This window comes from Bombus pascuorum, chromosome 5, assembly GCF_905332965.1.
Source record: "Bombus pascuorum chromosome 5, iyBomPasc1.1, whole genome shotgun sequence".
Lineage (NCBI taxonomy): Eukaryota > Metazoa > Arthropoda > Insecta > Hymenoptera > Apidae > Bombus > Bombus pascuorum.
In genome coordinates, this window is record NC_083492.1 from 7,887,828 (window position 1) to 7,907,694 (window position 19,867).

The 19,867-nt window shown below is 32.9% G+C and overlaps 4 protein-coding genes across 8 annotated transcripts; 2 read left to right on the plus strand and 2 right to left on the minus strand.

Annotated features, from left to right (window-relative positions):
- Positions 1 to 103: 103 nt before the first annotated feature.
- LOC132907188 (ATP-binding cassette sub-family B member 10, mitochondrial) lies at positions 104 to 2,358 on the minus strand. Its single transcript, XM_060960035.1, has 3 exons — positions 1,764 to 2,358; positions 585 to 1,693; positions 104 to 518 (listed from the first exon to the last, which is right to left on the minus strand). Exons 1-3 carry the CDS (start codon positions 2,356 to 2,358, stop codon positions 258 to 260), a joined length of 1,965 nt encoding a protein of 654 aa, XP_060816018.1. The 3' UTR covers positions 104 to 257.
- Positions 2,359 to 2,397: 39 nt separating this feature from the next.
- On the plus strand, positions 2,398 to 11,844 carry LOC132907176 (serine/threonine-protein kinase mTOR). Of its 2 annotated transcripts, XM_060960001.1 has the most exons (8): positions 2,398 to 2,477; positions 3,411 to 3,598; positions 3,671 to 9,956; positions 10,044 to 10,186; positions 10,265 to 10,405; positions 10,472 to 11,096; positions 11,226 to 11,406; positions 11,532 to 11,844. In XM_060960001.1, the coding sequence occupies exons 3-8, from the start codon at positions 3,734 to 3,736 to the stop codon at positions 11,545 to 11,547; spliced, it is 7,329 nt and encodes a 2,442-aa protein (XP_060815984.1). In that variant the 5' UTR covers positions 2,398 to 2,477; positions 3,411 to 3,598; positions 3,671 to 3,733; the 3' UTR covers positions 11,548 to 11,844. The 2 variants fall into 2 exon arrangements, with proteins under 2 accessions (XP_060815984.1, XP_060815982.1); XM_060959999.1 differs by lacking the exon at positions 2,398 to 2,477 and having other exon boundaries at positions 3,033 to 3,598.
- Positions 11,395 to 13,979, minus strand: LOC132907223 (cytidine deaminase-like). Of its 4 annotated transcripts, none has more exons than XM_060960103.1 (3): positions 13,839 to 13,979; positions 12,462 to 12,503; positions 11,395 to 12,383 (listed from the first exon to the last, which is right to left on the minus strand). In XM_060960103.1, the coding sequence occupies exons 1-3, from the start codon at positions 13,858 to 13,860 to the stop codon at positions 12,094 to 12,096; spliced, it is 354 nt and encodes a 117-aa protein (XP_060816086.1). In that variant the 5' UTR covers positions 13,861 to 13,979; the 3' UTR covers positions 11,395 to 12,093. The 4 variants fall into 4 exon arrangements, with proteins under 4 accessions (XP_060816086.1, XP_060816083.1, XP_060816085.1 ...); XM_060960100.1 differs by lacking the exon at positions 13,839 to 13,979 and adding exons at positions 12,915 to 13,049; positions 13,137 to 13,369 and having other exon boundaries at positions 11,395 to 12,503; XM_060960102.1 differs by having other exon boundaries at positions 11,395 to 12,503.
- A 271-nt stretch (positions 13,980 to 14,250) lies between these two features.
- On the plus strand, positions 14,251 to 19,571 carry LOC132907182 (ubiquitin conjugation factor E4 B). Its single transcript, XM_060960023.1, has 8 exons — positions 14,251 to 14,413; positions 15,134 to 15,427; positions 15,506 to 15,910; positions 15,985 to 17,351; positions 17,435 to 17,582; positions 17,649 to 18,335; positions 18,410 to 18,731; positions 18,822 to 19,571. Exons 1-8 carry the CDS (start codon positions 14,390 to 14,392, stop codon positions 18,884 to 18,886), a joined length of 3,312 nt encoding a protein of 1,103 aa, XP_060816006.1. The 5' UTR covers positions 14,251 to 14,389; the 3' UTR covers positions 18,887 to 19,571.
- The last annotated feature ends 296 nt before the right edge of the window (positions 19,572 to 19,867 follow it).

The following is a 19,867-nucleotide window of genomic DNA, read 5'->3' on the forward strand; positions in this document are numbered from 1 at the left end:
CAAATATGGTTTTAAAATTTCATGAGAAATAGAACATGATATAGATAAAAGTTATGAATATTTAAAAACCATAATTACAGAATAAAACATTGTATTTCAGAAATTAAATTAATAAATTTATTAATCATTTATTACAGATGCTATTTTCAATAACCTTTGTACATTATTTTTATATATTATTAAGTATTTCTTAGTATTTCTGGTTTACTGAACACGTCAATCATTAATTATTGATAATTTTTATTAAACTCCAGAAATTAAGCAAAGGTTTGATGTTGAACTAACTTATGAAAATAACTATCCTTTAAGCTCACAAGTTCTTTATAAGTTCCCGTTTCCGTTACTTGTCCTTCTTTCAAAACAATGACTTTATCTGCATTTTTTATTGTACTTAATCTGTGAGCTATGGTTAGAACTGTTCGTCCTTGAATAGCTTTTTCTAAAGCTTTCTGTACATAATGTTCACTCTCCGCATCTAATGCACTTGTAGCTTCATCCAAGATTAAAATTTTAGGCTCCTAAGTACAAATAATTCTGAATTACTAGTTTTTATTGGACGATTTTTATCTCAGTAATGCTCTTACCTTTATTAAAGCCCTAGCAATAGCAACTCTTTGCCTTTGTCCACCACTAAGAGTAATACCCCGTTCTCCAACTACTGTATCTAAACCATCTGGCATATTTTTTGTAAATTCTAAAACGTGTGCATATTTTGCAACTTCTTCTACATCATGTTTTATTGAATCCATTGCTCCATATAATATGTTCTCTCTTATTGTACCACTAAAGAGAATAGGCTCCTGAGAAACTATACTGATCTGTGATCTCACCCATATTGGGTCAAGAGATTGAAGATCATATTTGTCTAAAAGTATAGATCCTAAATTGGGATCATAAAGTCTCAATAAGAGTGAAGCTATTGTAGACTTTCCAGAACCTGATGCTCCAACGATAGCAATTACCATACATGGTGGGATTTTTAAACTGAAGTTTTTCAAAACCCATGTATTTCTTCTTGTAGGATAAGCGAAATTGACATTTTTGAATTCAATATCACCGGATAACTGCCTTTCCAGAATTTTACCGCCTTGAATTGGTATTGTTGGCTCTCTTTCAATCAATTCAACTAAACGCATATTTGCGCCTAATGCTTTATTTAATTCACTATAAAACGAAGATAAGCCATTTAAAGATATTGCAACATACACTGCATACATTAAGAATGCACTTAAGCTTCCAACTGTAAGAGAGGAATCGGAAACCATAGCCGCACCATAATATAAAACAGACAGGATAATCACATTTCCAGAAAAACCAGTTAATCCAAAAAATATCCCTCTGCATAAACTTTCCTTATAACAAATTTTAAGCACATTGTCTAGTTGGGAATTATAATAATGGGATTCATTTATTTCTTTTGAAAAAGCTTTTACTGTTCTTATATTGCTAATTCTCTCTTCAGCAATTGTATTTAGTTCTGCTAAATTATTTTGCATGTCTTTAGAAATCTTCTTTAAATAGCGACCACATACTATGGCTAAACCTGCAACTGGTGGTACAATAGTTAGACCAATTATGGCCAATTTAGGCGAGGTATAAAGCATCATTGATATCCCACAAATACTCATAAAAGTATAACGTAATCCATCTGATATGTTACTTGTTAATGCTTGGCTAATAAGTTGTGTATCTCCTGAAATTAATTAACAATATGAAAAATTGATACATATATAAAAGAATTTTTAAAAAGTTAAGAGTCATACCAGACAATCGACCAACAAATTCTCCTGTATTACATTTATCAAAAACTGCTATTTCTTGTCGAAGAATGGCAGCATACAATTGTTTTCTTAAAGACTGTGTAATCTTATGTCCAGTAGTAGACATTAAATATATTCTGCAGAAATTGCATAGAGCTCCAATAACAAATATTCCAAACAAAATAATGCACAATTGATTAAGGTTTTTCTTCGTATCTCCTTTGTCACTTGCATAAATAATATCAATTAATTTTCCTAAAGAAAATGGTACTATCATTGTTATAGTAGATGAAATTAATAAAAAGGTAATAGCACCGAATAACCTCCATTTTTCAGGTACTACTAGGACAATTAAATTTTTTAGTTCTGACGTTTTTCTTTTTTTTGTGGTAAATCGTACTGTAGAGTTTAAATTTTTGGTTTTTATAGCATTCGTTGTGTGAAATCTTAAAATTGAAAATATAGGGCTCTTTCTAATAAATCTGATTGATGGCGTTAAACACGTATAAAATAACTGTTTATGTGTGATCATTGATTTGCGAAATTTTATTCTTTGTAAAGAAATGCTTCTTGTAAATAACCTCCAAATGAGTACCATGTTTTTTAGTACGTTTATCAACTAAGCAATTCACAAAATGAAAAGTCATTAAAACTTGTATTTCATCGTTAATGATGTAAGGTTGATGAATGTTATGACACTTTCAGAGTGAACAATAGGTAAATTGAATATATTATAATCTATTAATATCAAAAACTATATTTGAAATATTTTTCAATACATGTTTATAAAACTTTAGTTTGATGTTAATAATTATTGATTGACAATTTGTTTTAATTTCATAATCAATTTAAAATCAGCTGTACATTGAAAAAATACTCCTGTAATCACGTGACTTGATAGACAATGAATGAACCGTGTGTAAATTTGATGTGAAAGAACATTTTGTGTGGTTGATTTTAGTGTTTTTATTTATTTCTCATCGTATGGTATGAACTATACTCATGCATATGTTTTAATATACATATTATGTATATGTATGTTCATATATGTGTAGTCAATATAGAAGATATAAATAAATATAAAATTTATGTACTGATATATATTATGTATTTAATAAAAATAGGACTTCAAAGTTTTATTTTATAAAGTTAAAAAATTACAACTTTAATTTAAAGTCAGGTATCTTAAAACGAAATGAACTAACTTTTGGAATATATGATTAATAAATACTTTATAGCATGATTTACATTAGCTATATGACAGATATAAGAAAATAGAGTTAAAATTGACATGAATTCAATATTGTTGATTTAATATTTGAAATATTTATTTTTATTAAAAAATATATTGAATAATTTATAAATTAGTTTGTACTCTTTTAAAATTTCTATATAGTTTTAAGATTATAAACTATGTTTAAATTAGAAATAATAGATAACATAAATGCATCCTATATCAAGAGGAGTGGGGGAAATGTCCTAAAGCGCACAATTTAGTTGAGCATCCCATATTAACCAATGTAGAGGTTATAAACTTAAGATAATTCTTTCGAAAGGCGCACTATCTCATTGTTTTTCTATATTTACCACAAATTCACTGAATTAATGGCATTGATCTAATTTAGTTATTTGTGTGTACACGACACACAGATTTTCATTCGTAATTTATTTCACTTGTAATTGGTGTGCATCAAAACATGAAGAATATATATGACAGACGTACTGTAATAATGTGATTGAAAACACATTGAAAACTTTAATCATCAAGAAATTTAAAGGAGTCATAACAATCATGAAAATGGTTCATCATAACGCAAAATTCGTGTGATGTCAAATAGGTACATAAGAGATAACACTACTTTACATTGCCTCTTAACCCCTTTCAATGTTTAAAAATGTCATCTTTTTAGATATCATTACGAGAATATTTATAAAAGTACTATCGTAGAAGTGGCATCTGTAAATTTTTAACAATGTCGAGTACACTTGTACAACAATTTGTTCAGAGACTTAAATCCAGGAATGAAGAAATACGTAACAAGGCAGCTAGAGACCTGTGTCTTTATGTTAAAACAGAACTACGTGAAGCATCACAGGAAGAAATTACAGCTTTTATGGATGAATTTAATCACCACATATTTGAGATGGTGTCTGGATCAGATGTAAATGAAAAAAAGGGTGGGATCTTAGCCATAGTTTGCCTTATTGGAGCTGATGTAGGGAATATTAACACAAGAACTATAAGATTTGCAAATTATTTAAGGAATTTATTACCTTCTAATGATGTGGGTGTTATGGAGTTAGCTGCGAAAACAGTTGGTAAACTAGCATTAGTTTCTGGTACTTATACAGCAGAATATGTAGAATTTGAAGTAAAGCGTGCCTTTGAATGGCTTGGTGGTGATAGACACGAAGGTAAAAGACATGCTGCTGTCCTTGTTTTAAGAGAACTTGCTGTTTCTATGCCTACATATTTTTTTCAACAAGTGACACCATTTTTTGAACTCATATTTAATGCAATACGTGATCCAAAACCTGTAATAAGAGAAGGTGCTGTTGAAGCATTGAGGGCTGCTTTAGTTGTCACTGCACAGAGAGAAACAGCAAAACAAATGCACAAGTCACAATGGTACAAGCAATGTTATGATGAAATAGTGTCAGGATTTGAAGAAGTATATACCAGAGAAAGAGGAGTAAATAGAGATGATAGAATACATGGTTCACTGCTGGTATTGAATGAATTGCTAAGATGTAGTAACATTCAGTGGGAGAGAAATTATGAAACGTTAATGGAACGACTAAATTGTTCTACCCAACAAAATGAAAACGATATATTATCTTTGATGCCGCGATTAAAAACAACGATAGTGTCCAAGTGGTCTAGTTCTTCTCAAAATTCTACTAATTCTCAACAAACATTATATCCAGCACATGAATCTGCAGTATGTCGTTGTTTAATGCAAGAAAGATTAGATGATATTTATAATGATGTAATGAACCAGAGAATGTCTAGAAATCCACATATCCAACATGCTCTTATGATGTTATTACCTAGGCTTGCAGCATTTAATAAAGAAAAATTTACAAAAGATCACTTGAGAGAATCATTAACTTATCTTTTAATGACTTTACGCAGTAGAGAGAAAGATCGATATGCCGCATTTACTACAATTGGACTTATAGCAGTTGCGGTAGAAGATTCGATAAATCCCTATCTTTCAAAAATTATGGAAGTGATCAAGAGTTTGTTACCTTCTAAGGAAACGTCTACTAAAAAACGTGGAGCGTCTTTGGAACCTGCAGTATTCGTTTGTATTACTTTACTCGGACATGCGGTAAAACAAGTAATAGCTGCAGATGTGAGGGATCTGTTAGAATCTATGTTACAGACTGGATTAAGTCCCATTCTTACAACATCTCTCAGGGAACTAGCTCACAGTGTACCATCATTGAAACCTGATATATCTCAAGGACTTTTACGAATGTTATCTCAAGTTTTGATGCAGAAACCTTTAAGACATCCTGGTGCACCATGGACTGCAACTAGTCCTATCTCTGGACCTCCCACTGAAGTGGATATTCCATCTACAGTTTTAGCATTGAAGACTCTTGGAACCTTTAATTTTGATGGCAATCCACTTTTACAGTTTGTAAGACGATGTGCCGACCATTTCCTTACGTCTGAACAAGCAGAAGTCCGATTAGAGGCTGTAAGAACATGTTCACGATTGTTGCGATTAGCGTTAAATCAACCTGGACCAACAGTAACTAATACTGTCTCTACTGTTCTTGGAAAATTATTAGTTGTAGGCATAACGGACACAGATCCTGATGTAAGACTCTGGGTTTTAGCTTCCCTAGATGACTCATTTGATATTCATTTGGCACAAGCAGAAAATCTTTCTGCGTTATTTATTGCGATGAATGATGAAATGTTCGAAATAAGAGAATTAGCAATCCGCACAATCGGACGATTAAGCACGATGAATCCAGCATACGTTATGCCCTCTCTTCGTAAAACACTTATTCAATTTTTAACAGAATTAGAACACTCAGGTATGGGTCGTAACAAGGAGCAAGCTGCACGAATGTTGGATCATCTGGTCGTCAGTGCACCAAGACTTATTCGACCATACATGGAACCCATTCTGAAAGTTCTTGTCCCAAAGTTAAAGGAACCTGAATCGAATCCTGGTGTGATTCTAGCTATACTACGCGCTATTGGTGATCTAGCAGAAGTTAATGGTGCTGAAATGCAACAATGGATGCCTGAGCTCCTCTGTATATTGCTGGAGATGCTAGTCGATGCAAGTTCTCCAGAAAAAAGGGGAGTTGCTTTATGGGTTCTTGGTCAACTAGTCGGAAGCACAGGACATGTTGTTAAACCATATATGCAATATCCTTCATTACTAGATGTATTGATAAATTTCTTAAAAACAGAGCAACAATTAATTATTAGAAGGGAAACTATAAGAGTTCTTGGATTATTAGGTGCTTTGGATCCATATAAACATAAGATGAATCTTGGTCAGATTGACTCTCAATTGGATACTCTCACTTCTATGGCTGACACTAAAAGTGAAACTGAAAACACACAAGATTTAACTACTAGCGAAATGTTAGTGAATATGTCCTCGTCAACTTTAGAAGAATATTATCCAGCTATCGCAATTGCAACGCTTATGAGAATTATCCGTGATCCGACGTTATCGCAGCACCATACTATGGTGGTTCAAGCTGTAACCTTTATATTTAAAAGTTTAGGTATTAAATGTGTTCCATACATCTCTCAAGTGATGCCGAGTTTCCTTAATGTGGTTCGTACAGCAGATGTTAACTTTCGAGAGTTCCTGTTTCAACAACTGGCCGTTCTTATTGCCATTGTGAAGCAGCATATTAGAAATTATTTAGACGATATATTTAATTTAATTAAAGAATTTTGGACTGTGAATAGTCCATTACAGAGCACGCTGATACTTTTAGTTGAACATATTGCTGTAGCATTAGGTGCAGAATTTAAAATTTACTTACCTCAATTGATGCCACAAATATTAAGAGTTTTAACGCATGACACAAGTAAGGATAGATGGGTCACGGTGAAGCTTCTTCAAGCACTCCAAAAATTTGGAAATAATCTAGACAATTATCTTCATCTAGTTTTACCACCAATTGTAAAATTATTCCATGCCACTGATTGCCCAATAACTGTGAACAAAGTGGCGCTTGAAACTGTTGATCATTTAGCAGATACATTGGATTTCACAGATTTTGCATCTAGAATCGTGCATCCTTTGGTACGGACTTTGGATCAGTGTCCAGAGCTGCGAAATACGGCGATGGACACATTATGCGCTTTAGTGATACAATTAGGGAAAAAATATCAGATCTTTATCTTATTAGTACAGAAAGTTATGACGAAGCATAAAATTGTTAATTCACGTTACGATGTTCTAATTGATAAAATTTTGACAGAAACTACCGTTGCTGACGGCGAAGATTATCTCTTAATGAGACATCGACATGCAAGAAACAAAAATCGTGACTTATCTTTGACACCGTCTGACACGACTACGATTAAAAGGTTACATGTATCCGCCTCGAATCTTCAAAAAGCCTGGACTGCAACAAGAAGAGTTTCAAAGGACGATTGGCTGGAATGGCTAAGAAGTTTGTCGATAGGTTTGCTCAAAGAATCACCGTCACCTGCATTAAGATCATGTTGGGCTCTTGCACAAACCTATTCTCAATTACCCAGAGACTTATTTAATGCTGCTTTCGTTTCCTGTTGGACTGAATTAGACGACACATACAAAGCGGAGCTTATACAAACTTTACAACAAGCATTAATGGTTCCTGATCTTCCAGAAATAACACAGACGATCTTAAACCTAGCTGAATTCATGGAACATTGTGATAAGGGGCCATTACCTTTGGACAATAAAATTTTGGGTGAAAGAGCAATGCATTGTAGAGCTTATGCAAAGGCATTACATTATAAAGAAGATGAGTTTCACAAAAGCAGAAATAGCAATGTTTTTGAATCTTTAATTTCTATCAACAACAAACTTCAGCAAAAAGAAGCTGCAGAAGGTTTACTGGAATATGTTATGAATCAAAATAATCAACAAGACTTAAAAGTGCAAATTCGTTGGTATGAAAAATTGCATAATTGGGATAAAGCTTTGCAATTGTACAGAGAAAGATTAGAAAGCAACTCTACGGATGTAGAGTCAACTCTAGGTGAAATGCGTTGTTTAGAAGCTCTTGGGGAATGGGGACAATTGCACGATGTCGCTACGAAACAGTGGTCACATCAAAGCGACGAAACCAAGCAGAGAATGGCTAGAATGGCAGCAGCTGCAGCGTGGGGTTTAAATCAGTGGGAAAGTATGGAAAAATATGTCTCCTTGATACCAAAGGATACTCAAGATGGCGCCTTTTATAGAGCTGTTTTAGCAATTCATGATGAACAATACAATATTGCTCATCAGCTCATTGATAGTGCTAGAGATTTATTAGACACAGAATTGACTGCCATGGCTGGTGAAAGTTATCAGAGAGCTTATAATGCCATGGTGGAGGTCCAGAAGTTAGCAGAACTAGAGGAAGTAATACAATTTAAATTGGTCCCAGAAAGAAGGTCCACTATTAAATCCATGTGGTGGGAAAGGCTTCAAGGTGGGCAGAGGATAGTTGAAGACTGGCAAAAGATTATACAGGTTCACACACTGGTAGTTTCACCTCAGGATGATATGTATACATGGTTGAAATACGCTAGTCTTTGCAGGAAAAGTGGCAGTTTAATGTTATGTCACAAAACATTAGTTATGTTGCTTGGAACAGATCCTTCGTTAACTCCTGATCAGCCATTACCAACCACTCATCCTCAAGTGACATTCGCTTATTGTAAGCACATGTGGGTGGCAAATAAACGTGAAGAAGCGTACAATCAGTTGCAAAGATTTGTGCAGATGTCTTTACAACCGACGACTGTGTCGGTGGTAAATCAAGAAGATGAGAAACAACAAGAAGTAAGAAAACGATTACTTGCTAGATGTTATTTGAAGCTTGGAGAATGGTTGGAAGCTTTGCAGGGCATAAATGAACATTCTATTCCGGCGGTGCTATCTTATTATGCTGCAGCTACAGAACATGATCCTACTTGGTACAAAGCATGGCATGCTTTTGCGTATACTAACTTTGAAACGGTTTTATTTTATAAACATCAACAAGGCGATTCAAATAATGAGAACATTGCAGGAAACGGAACTCGCGGTAATCTTTCTAGTTCACAGTACATATCTCAATTTACTGTACCAGCAGTTGAAGGGTTCTTCAGATCTATTAATCTTTCTCATGGTAATTCTTTGCAAGATACACTTCGTTTGTTGACCTTATGGTTTGATTACGGTCAGTGGCCAGAAGTTTATGAAGCTATCGTCGAAGGTATCCGTTTAATCGAAATTAATACCTGGCTACAAGTAATTCCGCAACTTATAGCAAGAATAGATACACCCAGAGCTTTAGTTGGTAGATGTATACATCATCTCTTAATAGATATTGGAAAAACACATCCTCAAGCTTTGGTCTATCCTTTGACTGTAGCGTCGAAAAGCGCCAGTCATGCCAGAAAGACCGCGGCCAATAAAATTCTTAAAAGTATGTGCGAACATAGCCCGACTCTGGTGCAACAAGCAATGATGGCTAGTGATGAATTAATCAGAGTCGCGATTCTCTGGCATGAATTGTGGCATGAAGGGCTGGAAGAAGCTAGCAGATTATATTTCGGTGAAAGAAACGTTCGGGGAATGTTTGATACGTTAGAGCCCTTACATGCAATGTTAGAGAGAGGCCCACAAACTTTAAAAGAAACATCTTTCAATCAAGCTTACGGCAGAGATTTAATGGAGGCACAAGAATGGTGTCGCAGATATAAAGCTTCGCGCAATGTCCGTGATTTGAATCAAGCTTGGGATTTGTATTATCACGTTTTCAGGAGGATATCTCGACAGTTACCACAGCTAACTAGTTTAGAACTTCAGTACGTCAGTCCAAAATTACTTCTTTGTAGGGATTTAGAATTGGCCGTGCCAGGCAGCTATAGTCCTGGACAACCAATAGTTAGGATAGCAAGTATACATAGTTCCATGCAAGTGATAACAAGCAAACAGCGACCGCGTAAATTATGTATAAAAGGTCAGCTATCTTTGAATTTCATTAGTTAATTTAATATGTAATTAATCATTGAACACATTAAACATTTTAAATATTTAACGTTTGTAGGTAGCAATGGTAAAGATTACATGTTCCTTTTGAAAGGACACGAAGATCTCAGACAGGATGAACGAGTAATGCAATTATTTGGTCTAGTCAATACCCTCTTGTTGCATGATCCAGATACCTTTAGAAGAAATCTTACTATCCAAGTAAGTATATCAAAATATTGAAAAGCCTATAGTATTATTTCACAATGTAGAATTTTATTAACTAGATTTTATATTCAGAGGTATGCTGTAATTCCACTATCCACAAATAGTGGTCTGATTGGTTGGGTACCACATTGTGATACATTACATACACTAATTAGAGATTACAGAGAAAAAAAGAAAATACTACTAAACATAGAACATAAGATAATGTTAAGAGTAAGTACATAATATTACATATATGTTATCTTGTTTTAGTAAATTTAATTACAAGTTGATTTACAGATGGCACCGGGTTATGATCATCTTATGCTCATGCAAAAGGTTGAAGTGTTCGAACATGCCCTTGAGCATACACATGGTGATGATTTGTCACGACTTCTTTGGTTAAAATCACCGTCAAGTGAAGTATGGTTTGATCGTAGAACAAATTACACTCGTTCTCTCGCTGTAATGTCTATAGTAGGATATATTCTTGGCCTTGGTGATCGACATCCATCTAATTTGATGTTGGATCGTTTAAGTGGGAAAATATTGCACATTGACTTTGGAGATTGCTTCGAAGTAGCCATGACTCGTGAGAAGTTTCCCGAGAAAATTCCGTTCCGGCTAACAAGAATGTTAATCAATGCAATGGAAGTAACGGGAATCGAGGGCACGTACAGAAGAACTTGTGAGTCAGTAATGTCAGTGTTACATCGTAACAAGGATAGTTTGATGGCAGTGCTAGAAGCGTTTGTTTATGATCCTTTGTTAAACTGGCGGTTGATGGACAATGCCGCATTAAAAGGTAAAAGATCTGATGCCCAAGGAATGAGTGCCAGTAGTAATCAAGAGCACAGCGATGTATTAGATTCTCTTACCGCCACATTACCAAAGAAAGGAGTACCATGTAGCGTTGAAAATGGAGGTAAATTATTTATCTTGATAAAATTCAAGTTTTTTTAGTCTATCAAACAGAAAGAATAATCATAATTAAAAATTTGCATGTAAATAATAAAATATGTGAAAAAATAAATTGGACTTATTATTACTATAGGTGATACTAATCAACCAGAAGCACTGAACAAAAAAGCTCTTACCATCATAACAAGAGTAAGGGATAAATTAACTGGACGTGATTTCTCTCATGAAGAAACACTGAGTGTCCAACGCCAAGTTGATCTTCTAATTCAACAAGCTACTAATAACGAGAATTTGTGTCAATGTTACATTGGATGGTATTTTTTTATTACTTTATTTACAATATATTACATATAAATATTAAATATAATTTTATAATTATTTATTAATTATATAATATAATGTATTGTTATATGTTAATGAAATCATATTTAATTTACAGGTGTCCCTTCTGGTAAATATGAATTTTCGTAGATGAGGACCTTAATGTGTATGATGTGCAGTCTCGTTCCTGTTTTTGCATTTTTTATTATTAAGAAATAATTATATGTAGTATCGTACCACTATAACATATTGTACATATATAAGCTATATTATTATATTGATTGTATATAATACTCATGTTATTCCTGCTTATAAAGTACAATGTACATTAGAAAAAACACGCTTTAGAAACCATATGATAATCAATTTTTATGTAAACATGAAAAGATCTACTCAGGAATAAGATTATAGTAACAATATTTTTTTCTTAAGGATTGTCTTTGTATTTATTGAAATTTGTATAGGAATTGATATCTGAATTGTTTAATCATACTGTTCATATACTAACTTTGTTATTGATAAGTTTATACAATGTACACAACAATGTTTGCACATTTTTATTATAGGACAGAACAATATCTTAGTATATCAATTGATATAAAAATGAACTATGATTTTAAAGAAATACTAAATGATGTTTTAGACATTGGTGTGTGGTTTAGCCTTCTTTTATTAAGAATTTATTGTAATATTTCTGCGTTTCCCAATCCAAAGGCACAAGGTAATAGATTACTCAGCGAAGTTTTTAACACATCCTTCATTAGAGGTTCTGCTAAATAAATTGGTATATCACCAAACTCTGCGATAGCTTGTCTACAAAAGCCACATGGTGTGGTAAAAATATTGTTCACTTTATTAGCTACAACTGCTAGGACTTTAAACTTTCTTTTCCCTTCTGACACTGCTTTAACAATAGCTGTTCTTTCAGCACATGTTCCTACAGGATAAGATGCATTTTCTACATTGCACCCTGTGAAAATGATCCCATCGGAACAAAGCAGTCCAGCTCCGACTTTAAACTTACTATAGGGTGAATAAGAGTACTCACGAGCAGCTATACTCTTCCTTATTAGAGATTGAATATCTGGTTCTATAAAACATAAATATTTATAAAAAAGTTAGTGCTATTAATCTTCGTTAACCAAATTTATGAACTGAAATGAAAGTTTTAAGATGAAATGAATATTTTAGTGAAATAATTTATGGCTATTGTACAAAAATAAAATCCACAAAAATGTTCTACAATATATCAAAGTAAAGACAAATTAATACAATTACTAATTATAAAATATTACGTAAATTGTTAATGAAAAATATTTTCTAATGATGTAATAAATAAATATGTAATTTATATGTAAATATGGTAACATATTGTTTTACAACACAACTTGATTCACAGAAAATAATGACAAATAAATTTATTTACGATATCAAGTCAAGAAAATGGCAGTAATAGTTGATGAACTCAGTTGCACAAACATATCGTAGCATTAATATTTACCTATATCCGTGAAATCAATAATTTCTTCTGTATTCATTTTGGTATGAATTACTAAATATTATGTATATGTATTTTCTAGGAAGTTTAATTGCGATTTAACTTGTATTTACGTATGCTTATTTTTATAATTGTGTTGGATCTATTAGAAATAATCATTCAGATTAACATTCTTTTGCCTAAATTTGATATTAGATAAGATCATTTGTCCTATATACAAATAACACATTACCTTATCTAATCTTAAAAGAATCCTATTTTAATCCTATCTTAAAAATAGAAAAAGATATTATGTACAACACAAATGTAGAACAATGATATGAATTAGCGAATTTGCTAGAAGTTCACATCCATACATATAAATGATATTGACAACCAATAAGAATGCGCGATTTAAGAGGTAATAAAAATCCTCTTTAAAGCCTTATAGTTCACATTACTTCCTTATGGTTTCATATAATCATTAACCATAGCAATTATTTATTAATGTACATATGTTTTGGTAAAATTGTCTAAAGTATTCTATAATATTTATAATTCAATTTCTTACGTACACTTTTAGCCTAAACTTAAATTAAATGCTAAATTGAGAATTCAATTTTTAAAAGAATACGTTTTCTATAATAAATTTATTGTAGTCTATTTTATTAGAACATAAAGTTATATTAGTCATTAAAAAAATTCTTCATCTTCAAAAAGATTATTATCGTCATATTATCTTCTGCGTATCATACGACTTTTGTGCTTTTCCGTATCTTTAATAATAGGAAAATATCGAAGATGATAAAGGTTATACTTTCATACTATATATGTGAATATTTATATAAGAATATGACAAATAAAATCTTTGTATTTCTGTTGACTTTGCCAACAGGGAGGTAAGTTAGCAAGTTCGGTGGTTGAACTGAATATGGTTCCTACACTTACCGCTGTAAATCGTAGAGGGCATAACAAAACCTGTGATTTTTTTGCACGATCGATATTCTAGAACATGTGACACAAAGTTCCTTAAAGTGTAAGGTCTGTCCTGTATACATATCTGGTTTGTGTTATAACATTACAAGTTGTTTAGTCAGTCTGTAGTGTAGTTGCTGATCATTTTACTACTACAACGATGAATTTCTCTCGATTCTCAGCTATGGTCTACTGCGCAACCGGCAAAACTGCGTTTACGAAACTGTAGTTACCATTATTAATGCGAGAGAGCGTTCTATCGTATATTAGTTGCTCAGCTGTTTTGAAGAATCGACGCAGCTTAACAGTGATTATCCGTAACGCAGTGTAGAATTGCTGCCTTCACGTCCAAACGCAAACAGATGTGGAGTGGCTGTCCAAATTTTTGACGTATCTCGTTCACGATTCTCTGAACAAACGAATACAATTTTTCTATAAAATTTTTATAACACCAGCGACCGTGGGGATCTCAGTTGATCGTGTCAGAGGTTAGAGAGATCAAAAGAAAAAATAAAGAAATCGCCATGAGCGAGTTAAGCCAAGAGGAAGTGAGTACCAATGCACCGTTTCCAATCGTTATTCAATAGCGTCCGTAAGTCCGTTTTGTTGTTACCATTCCTTTCGCTTTATACTTGCCCTTTTCTCACTATTTTCGTTACATGAAAGGGAATATGACAGGGCCGTTTACCAGGGCTTAGGAAAGAATAACAGGATAAAGAATGGTCTCATCGACGAGACAATAATTGCAAAATAGTCGTTATTCTACTTATGGTATTGTGTTAAGATAATTATATAACATAATAAATAAAAACTGATTTTTCCATTGTAATAATACAATTTTTTAGAGTAATTCTCTTTGTCATCAACTACAACGTTTATTTACTTTCTTTTGCAATGTAAACAAAAATCGTGTATTTCATCGTTTTAAGATATGTATGAGATATTATTTTTAATATAAACAAATTTATTTAAAAATGAAATATATATTTTATACATTTATAAGAGTATTCTTTTTATTTTTTATTGCTATTGTTTATGATCTTTGTTCTTGATATAAATATAGCAAGTCTTTGTCTAGATCTTATGTAGTTCTGATTATTATGTCATCTCTTTTTGTGTCCTATTAAATATTATTTTCAATGTGGAAAGTTATTATAAAACAAAATTTTTATTGGAATTATGTCATCTATGGATTGTTAAGAAGTTATCTTGTAGAAAAATGAAAATAATATTAGATATTAAATAATTAATATATATTTAAATTGTAGGTAAGAAGAAGACGTATGGCTCGTTTAGCGGGCTTAGACAGCTTCAGTTCAACAGTCAATTCAAATCACAATAATGATCCAGTTTCTCCAAATACACCAGGTCCATCTAAAACATTTACGGAACAAATAATATCACCACTGAAACAACAACAATTTCAAAATCCTGGAGTACCAATGGAGATAGAAGAAAGTAATAACAAGCAATGTAGCAGTTCTGGTGTTGATATAGATTCAGGGATTGAAAATATGGAAGTTGAAGAGCCTGATAGAAAAGAATTAAAACCAAGATCACGTGTAAGCACATATATATGTATACTTTTTTTGGTTAATGTATACAAAATATTAATGTTATTATATTCATTTACTTTTTAGACTACAAGTTCCAGTACAGAGGTAACTACAGAACAAATACATGCAGTTATATCACGTGTACTACGCATATCGTGGAAAGAACCAGCAGAGGGTTGTATATTTTTACCACAAACAGCAGCATATGCGTTATCAACAAAACTTGTTGATGCCACAGAGATTATAAATCAAGCATTAATGGAGGTTTTATGCATGTTTATGAGGGATGAGGATCCTTTAAAAGAAATTAATATAGACACCTCCTCGGATAGGGAAGATAGTCCAAATAGTCAAACAAGTCCATTACAAAGTCCGGTCACAACATTTTGCCGTTGTGATATTTGCTGTAAGTCGTCGCAACCTAAAAGTCTCATTTATTTACTAGACTGCTATTCAAGAGTTGCGATTGAAGAACGAAATCACCCAAAGGTATAATTGACATTAATTTTCAGTCATAATACATGCCTTGCCAAATGATGTAATATTAACTTTTCTATGAACAGAAATCGAGTACACCACCACTGTCTGATGTACTAGCTGTTCTAAGGGCACAGTGTGTTCAGTATTCCAGTCTTGTACTACAAGGCCTAGTTGGTATTTCTCAGTCTTCAACCACATACCCGTTATCTATGACACCTCTTCTGTACCCAGTACTTTCGCAAAGTTTACCTCGTGGTTATTTACACGAGCTTGTTGCGAGAACGCACACAAATGCAGCAGTATGTAATAAAATTTTTACACCACTCTTACAAGGCTTGTATCTTTCGATGCAGCAAGCCAGTTTAATTAGGAATACGCATCGAAGACCGATTGAAGCATTAGAAGAGTTAATAGAAATTTGTTGTGGACCGAGTAGTAATGTACGACCAATCTGTCGTTTAATCGTTCATCAAATTCAATTTTTACCTGACATTATGACGTCGGCCGCTGGTAAAGAAATTACAACAACGTCTCTCCTTGGACCGTTTTTGTCGATTTCTGTGTTCGCAGAGGATCAACTGGACATGGCTGAAACATTCCTCAGTGGTAATCTGTTCGTCAATAAATCGATAACTTTAACGTTACAACAAGAATTAGAAAGTATCAGAACATCACTCCATAAGATATTTCATGCGATACTCGCGAGTAGTAACTGCCGTGAAGCTATGTTAACATACTTAGCAACATTATTACGTTACAATGAAAAACGTGCTCAAATACAAACGGAAGAATTCTCTCTTGCCGGAGACGGATTTATGCTGAATCTCTTGTCGGTGTTACAAAAGCTTTCTGTAAAAATTAAACTGGACACGGTAGATCCATTGTATCCGTTTCATCCAGCAAGTTTTATTGAAATAAAGAACGATACAAGGCTGAAACTTACGTGCCAAGAAGTTACCGATTGGTTAAAACATTTAGAAAGGACACACAAGTGGGTCGAGCCAAAGTTTCCAACACAATGTTGGTTCCTTACTCTACATTGTCACCACATAGCGTTGTTACCGGCTTTACAGAAATACCAGAGAAAGCTGAGGACTTTACGTGATGTGCAAAAAATGCTCGATGATCTACAAGCTACTGAACCGCAATGGAAAGACAGCCCTTTTGCTAGCCGTAATAAAGAATTGATAGAACGTTGTAAGGAACAATTGAAACATCTTGGCAAATCTAAAGTATACACAGATGCTGGATTAATTGATCCTGTTTTATTGAGAAGGTGCTTGCACTTTTACATTTCTGTAGCAGAGATTCTGCTAAGTTTATTGACACAAACTTCACCAGGAAATCCTATTCCCGAACTGCCTTTGCCTCAAGAAGTTCCACAAAAGTTTACAGCATTACCAGAATGGTATGTCGAAGATATTGCAGAATTTATACTCTTTACTCTTCAGTAAGTACTGTTTTGTATCGTCTAATATCAAGATGTCACAATAATTTGTATACTATATTATTATTATCTTCTATCTTTCATAGATTTTGCCCTGGTGTGATAATAAACAACATGGATAATTCACTCATTACATGGTTACTTGTAGTAGTATGTACTCCACATTGTATACGAAATCCGTATTTAATAGCGAAAATTATTGAAGTAATATTTGTAATAAATCCCAACGTTCAGGTAAATAAAAAAAAAGATTGTAATTATGTATTTTCTTGAACAATATCTAGTAAATTTTTATTTTAGGGACGGACTGAATCGCTCCACGATCAAGTAATGGCACATCCTATATCAAAAACGTTATTGGCATCATATTTGATGAAATTTTACACTGATGTCGAAACGACCGGCTCTAGTTCAGAATTTTATGATAAATTTTCGATTCGTTATCACATTAGTTTAATACTGAAATCTATGTGGGATAGTCCAGTCCATCGCAAGTCGATCATTGATGAAAGCAATAATGGGAATCAATTTGTGAAATTTATTAACATGTTAATGAACGACACCACATTTTTACTTGATGAAAGTTTGGAATCGTTAAAGCGTATTCATGAAATTCAAGAACTAATGTCAGATCTTAAAGCATGGTCAGCATTATCCCGCGAACAACAACATTCGCGGATGAAACAATTAGCTGCAGATGAGAGACAAGCCAGATCTTATCTCACTTTGGCCAAGGAAACTGTTGCTATGTTTCAATATTTAACAGATGATATTACAGAACCATTTTTGCGGCCAGAGTTAGTTGGAAGATTATGTGCCATGTTAAATTTTAATCTACAACAATTATGTGGCCCTAAATGTAAAAACTTAAAAGTAAGGATACCACAAAAATATGGATGGGAACCAAGAGCTTTACTAAGTCAATTGGTCGACATATATCTACATCTTGATTGCGAAATTTTTGCCGCTGCTTTGGCTGCTGATGAAGTAAGTTTATGATGGTATTAATACATGAAGTGAATAATGGAAAAATGTTGTTCTAATGAATGCTATTATTGCAGCGTTCATTCTGCATGGAACTATTTATCGATGCCGCAAACAAGTTAGAAAGATCAGTAATCAAATCTATCATAGAGATAGAAAGATTTGTAGCGCTTGCGGAACGTGCTGCAGATATAGCAAGGGATAATCGTGCGCGCGATGCAGATTATGGTGACGCACCGGAAGAATTTCGAGACCCACTTATGGACACACTCATGGAAGAACCTGTTAAACTTCCGTCTGGTATAGTTATGGATAAAGCAGTTATTATTAGACATCTTCTCAATAGTGCTACAGATCCTTTCAGTCGACAACCTCTCAGTGAAGATATGCTTACACCAAGTGAGTAAATGAAATCATTTTTCTTTTTTTTTCTTTTTTTGTTTCTAATAGAAAAAGAATATTTGGTGATTAATTATTCCGTATTCCTAGTGCCCGATTTGGAGAAAAGAATATCAATGTGGAAACAACAAAAGAAAAAATCTACGAAAATATAAATTATGATCCTAATACAATAATCATTTTATGGAAGCATCACGATATTGTGTAGTTAATATTACTACACGATATATTGTACCAGCCCATAGATGTATCACTCTGTGGTAAATGAATACAGTGCAATGATCTCGCTAATGTGCAAATATTGCACTCAATAAATTTACAGTTTTAATACATTAAAACGTTAAACAGACTGCAGCTAGGTAACCGCCTGCACATTACTCTTAAAGAAAGAACAGATACTTTTAAAAAACTTGTAAATAATTGCTGGCTGATAACATCAGTATCCAGAGAAATTAAAATCTTATTTACAAACTTAGCACTTGTTCCTTTGTACGTTTTAAATATACGAGACTGCGAATGAAAAATTACAACATATGATCGATTATAAGAATAGTAAGTTAAGCAGAGTAGAAACAGGAAAGGTTAATTATTTAAACCCTTTCATTTGAAATTTGGTAATTTATGAACGGATATAAAAAAAGACATTATTTGATGCAAAATTTATGTAAATGATTTATACAAAATATTTGAAAAGTTGTTATAAAAGTCTCTTTTTAAACATTAACACCTATTGCATGATGGAAAAAGATAATTTGCAGCGATTATGATTCTTTTTAAAGTTGTACATGGTAAATGTATCATGCGTATTCCTTCAATAAATTTCATGAGTAAAGATCTGTATCTGTGTATATAGTAATACGTTATTCGAAACAATTCCATCCAATAAAATATTTTTTGTTTCTACAATGTAAAGTATTCAAAAAGATTTTTAAAAAATTTTTATTTATAATTATGCTTTCTTCATTAAAAATCTGAATATCTCATTATTTCAAGACAAAATATGTATTTTTGCTTTACTATTCTGGAAATGAATTGCATTTACTGAAAATAGCTAAAGATTTGTAACATTTTGAAAACTTAAAAAAAGCAATGCTGATTTTCAAAAAATATGTTTATAGTTCAATATTTTCACATCA

Bases quoted from the DNA above. Each gene is read 5' to 3' on its own strand.
- LOC132907223 (XM_060960100.1), bottom strand. From the start codon at position 12,951: ATGAATACAGAAGAAATTATTGATTTCACGGATATAG. The intron at 12,504-12,914 runs GTAAATATTAAT...TATGTTTTATAG, and splicing joins TATTGATTTCACGGATATAG to AACCAGATATTCAATCTCTA.
- LOC132907176 (XM_060960001.1), top strand. From the start codon at position 3,734: ATGTCGAGTACACTTGTACAACAATTTGTTCAGAGACTTAAATCCAGG. The intron at 9,957-10,043 runs GTCAGCTATCTT...TAACGTTTGTAG, and splicing joins GCGTAAATTATGTATAAAAG to GTAGCAATGGTAAAGATTAC. The intron at 10,187-10,264 runs GTAAGTATATCA...TTTTATATTCAG, and splicing joins GAAGAAATCTTACTATCCAA to AGGTATGCTGTAATTCCACT.
- LOC132907182 (XM_060960023.1), top strand. From the start codon at position 14,390: ATGAGCGAGTTAAGCCAAGAGGAA. The intron at 14,414-15,133 runs GTGAGTACCAAT...TTTAAATTGTAG, and splicing joins GCGAGTTAAGCCAAGAGGAA to GTAAGAAGAAGACGTATGGC. The intron at 18,732-18,821 runs GTGAGTAAATGA...CCGTATTCCTAG, and splicing joins TGAAGATATGCTTACACCAA to TGCCCGATTTGGAGAAAAGA.
- LOC132907188 (XM_060960035.1), bottom strand. From the start codon at position 2,358: ATGGTACTCATTTGGAGGTTATTTACAAGAAGCATTTCTTTACAAAGA. The intron at 1,694-1,763 runs GTATGACTCTTA...AATTAATTTCAG, and splicing joins ATTTGTTGGTCGATTGTCTG to GAGATACACAACTTATTAGC. The intron at 519-584 runs GTAAGAGCATTA...ATTTGTACTTAG, and splicing joins TTGCTAGGGCTTTAATAAAG to GAGCCTAAAATTTTAATCTT.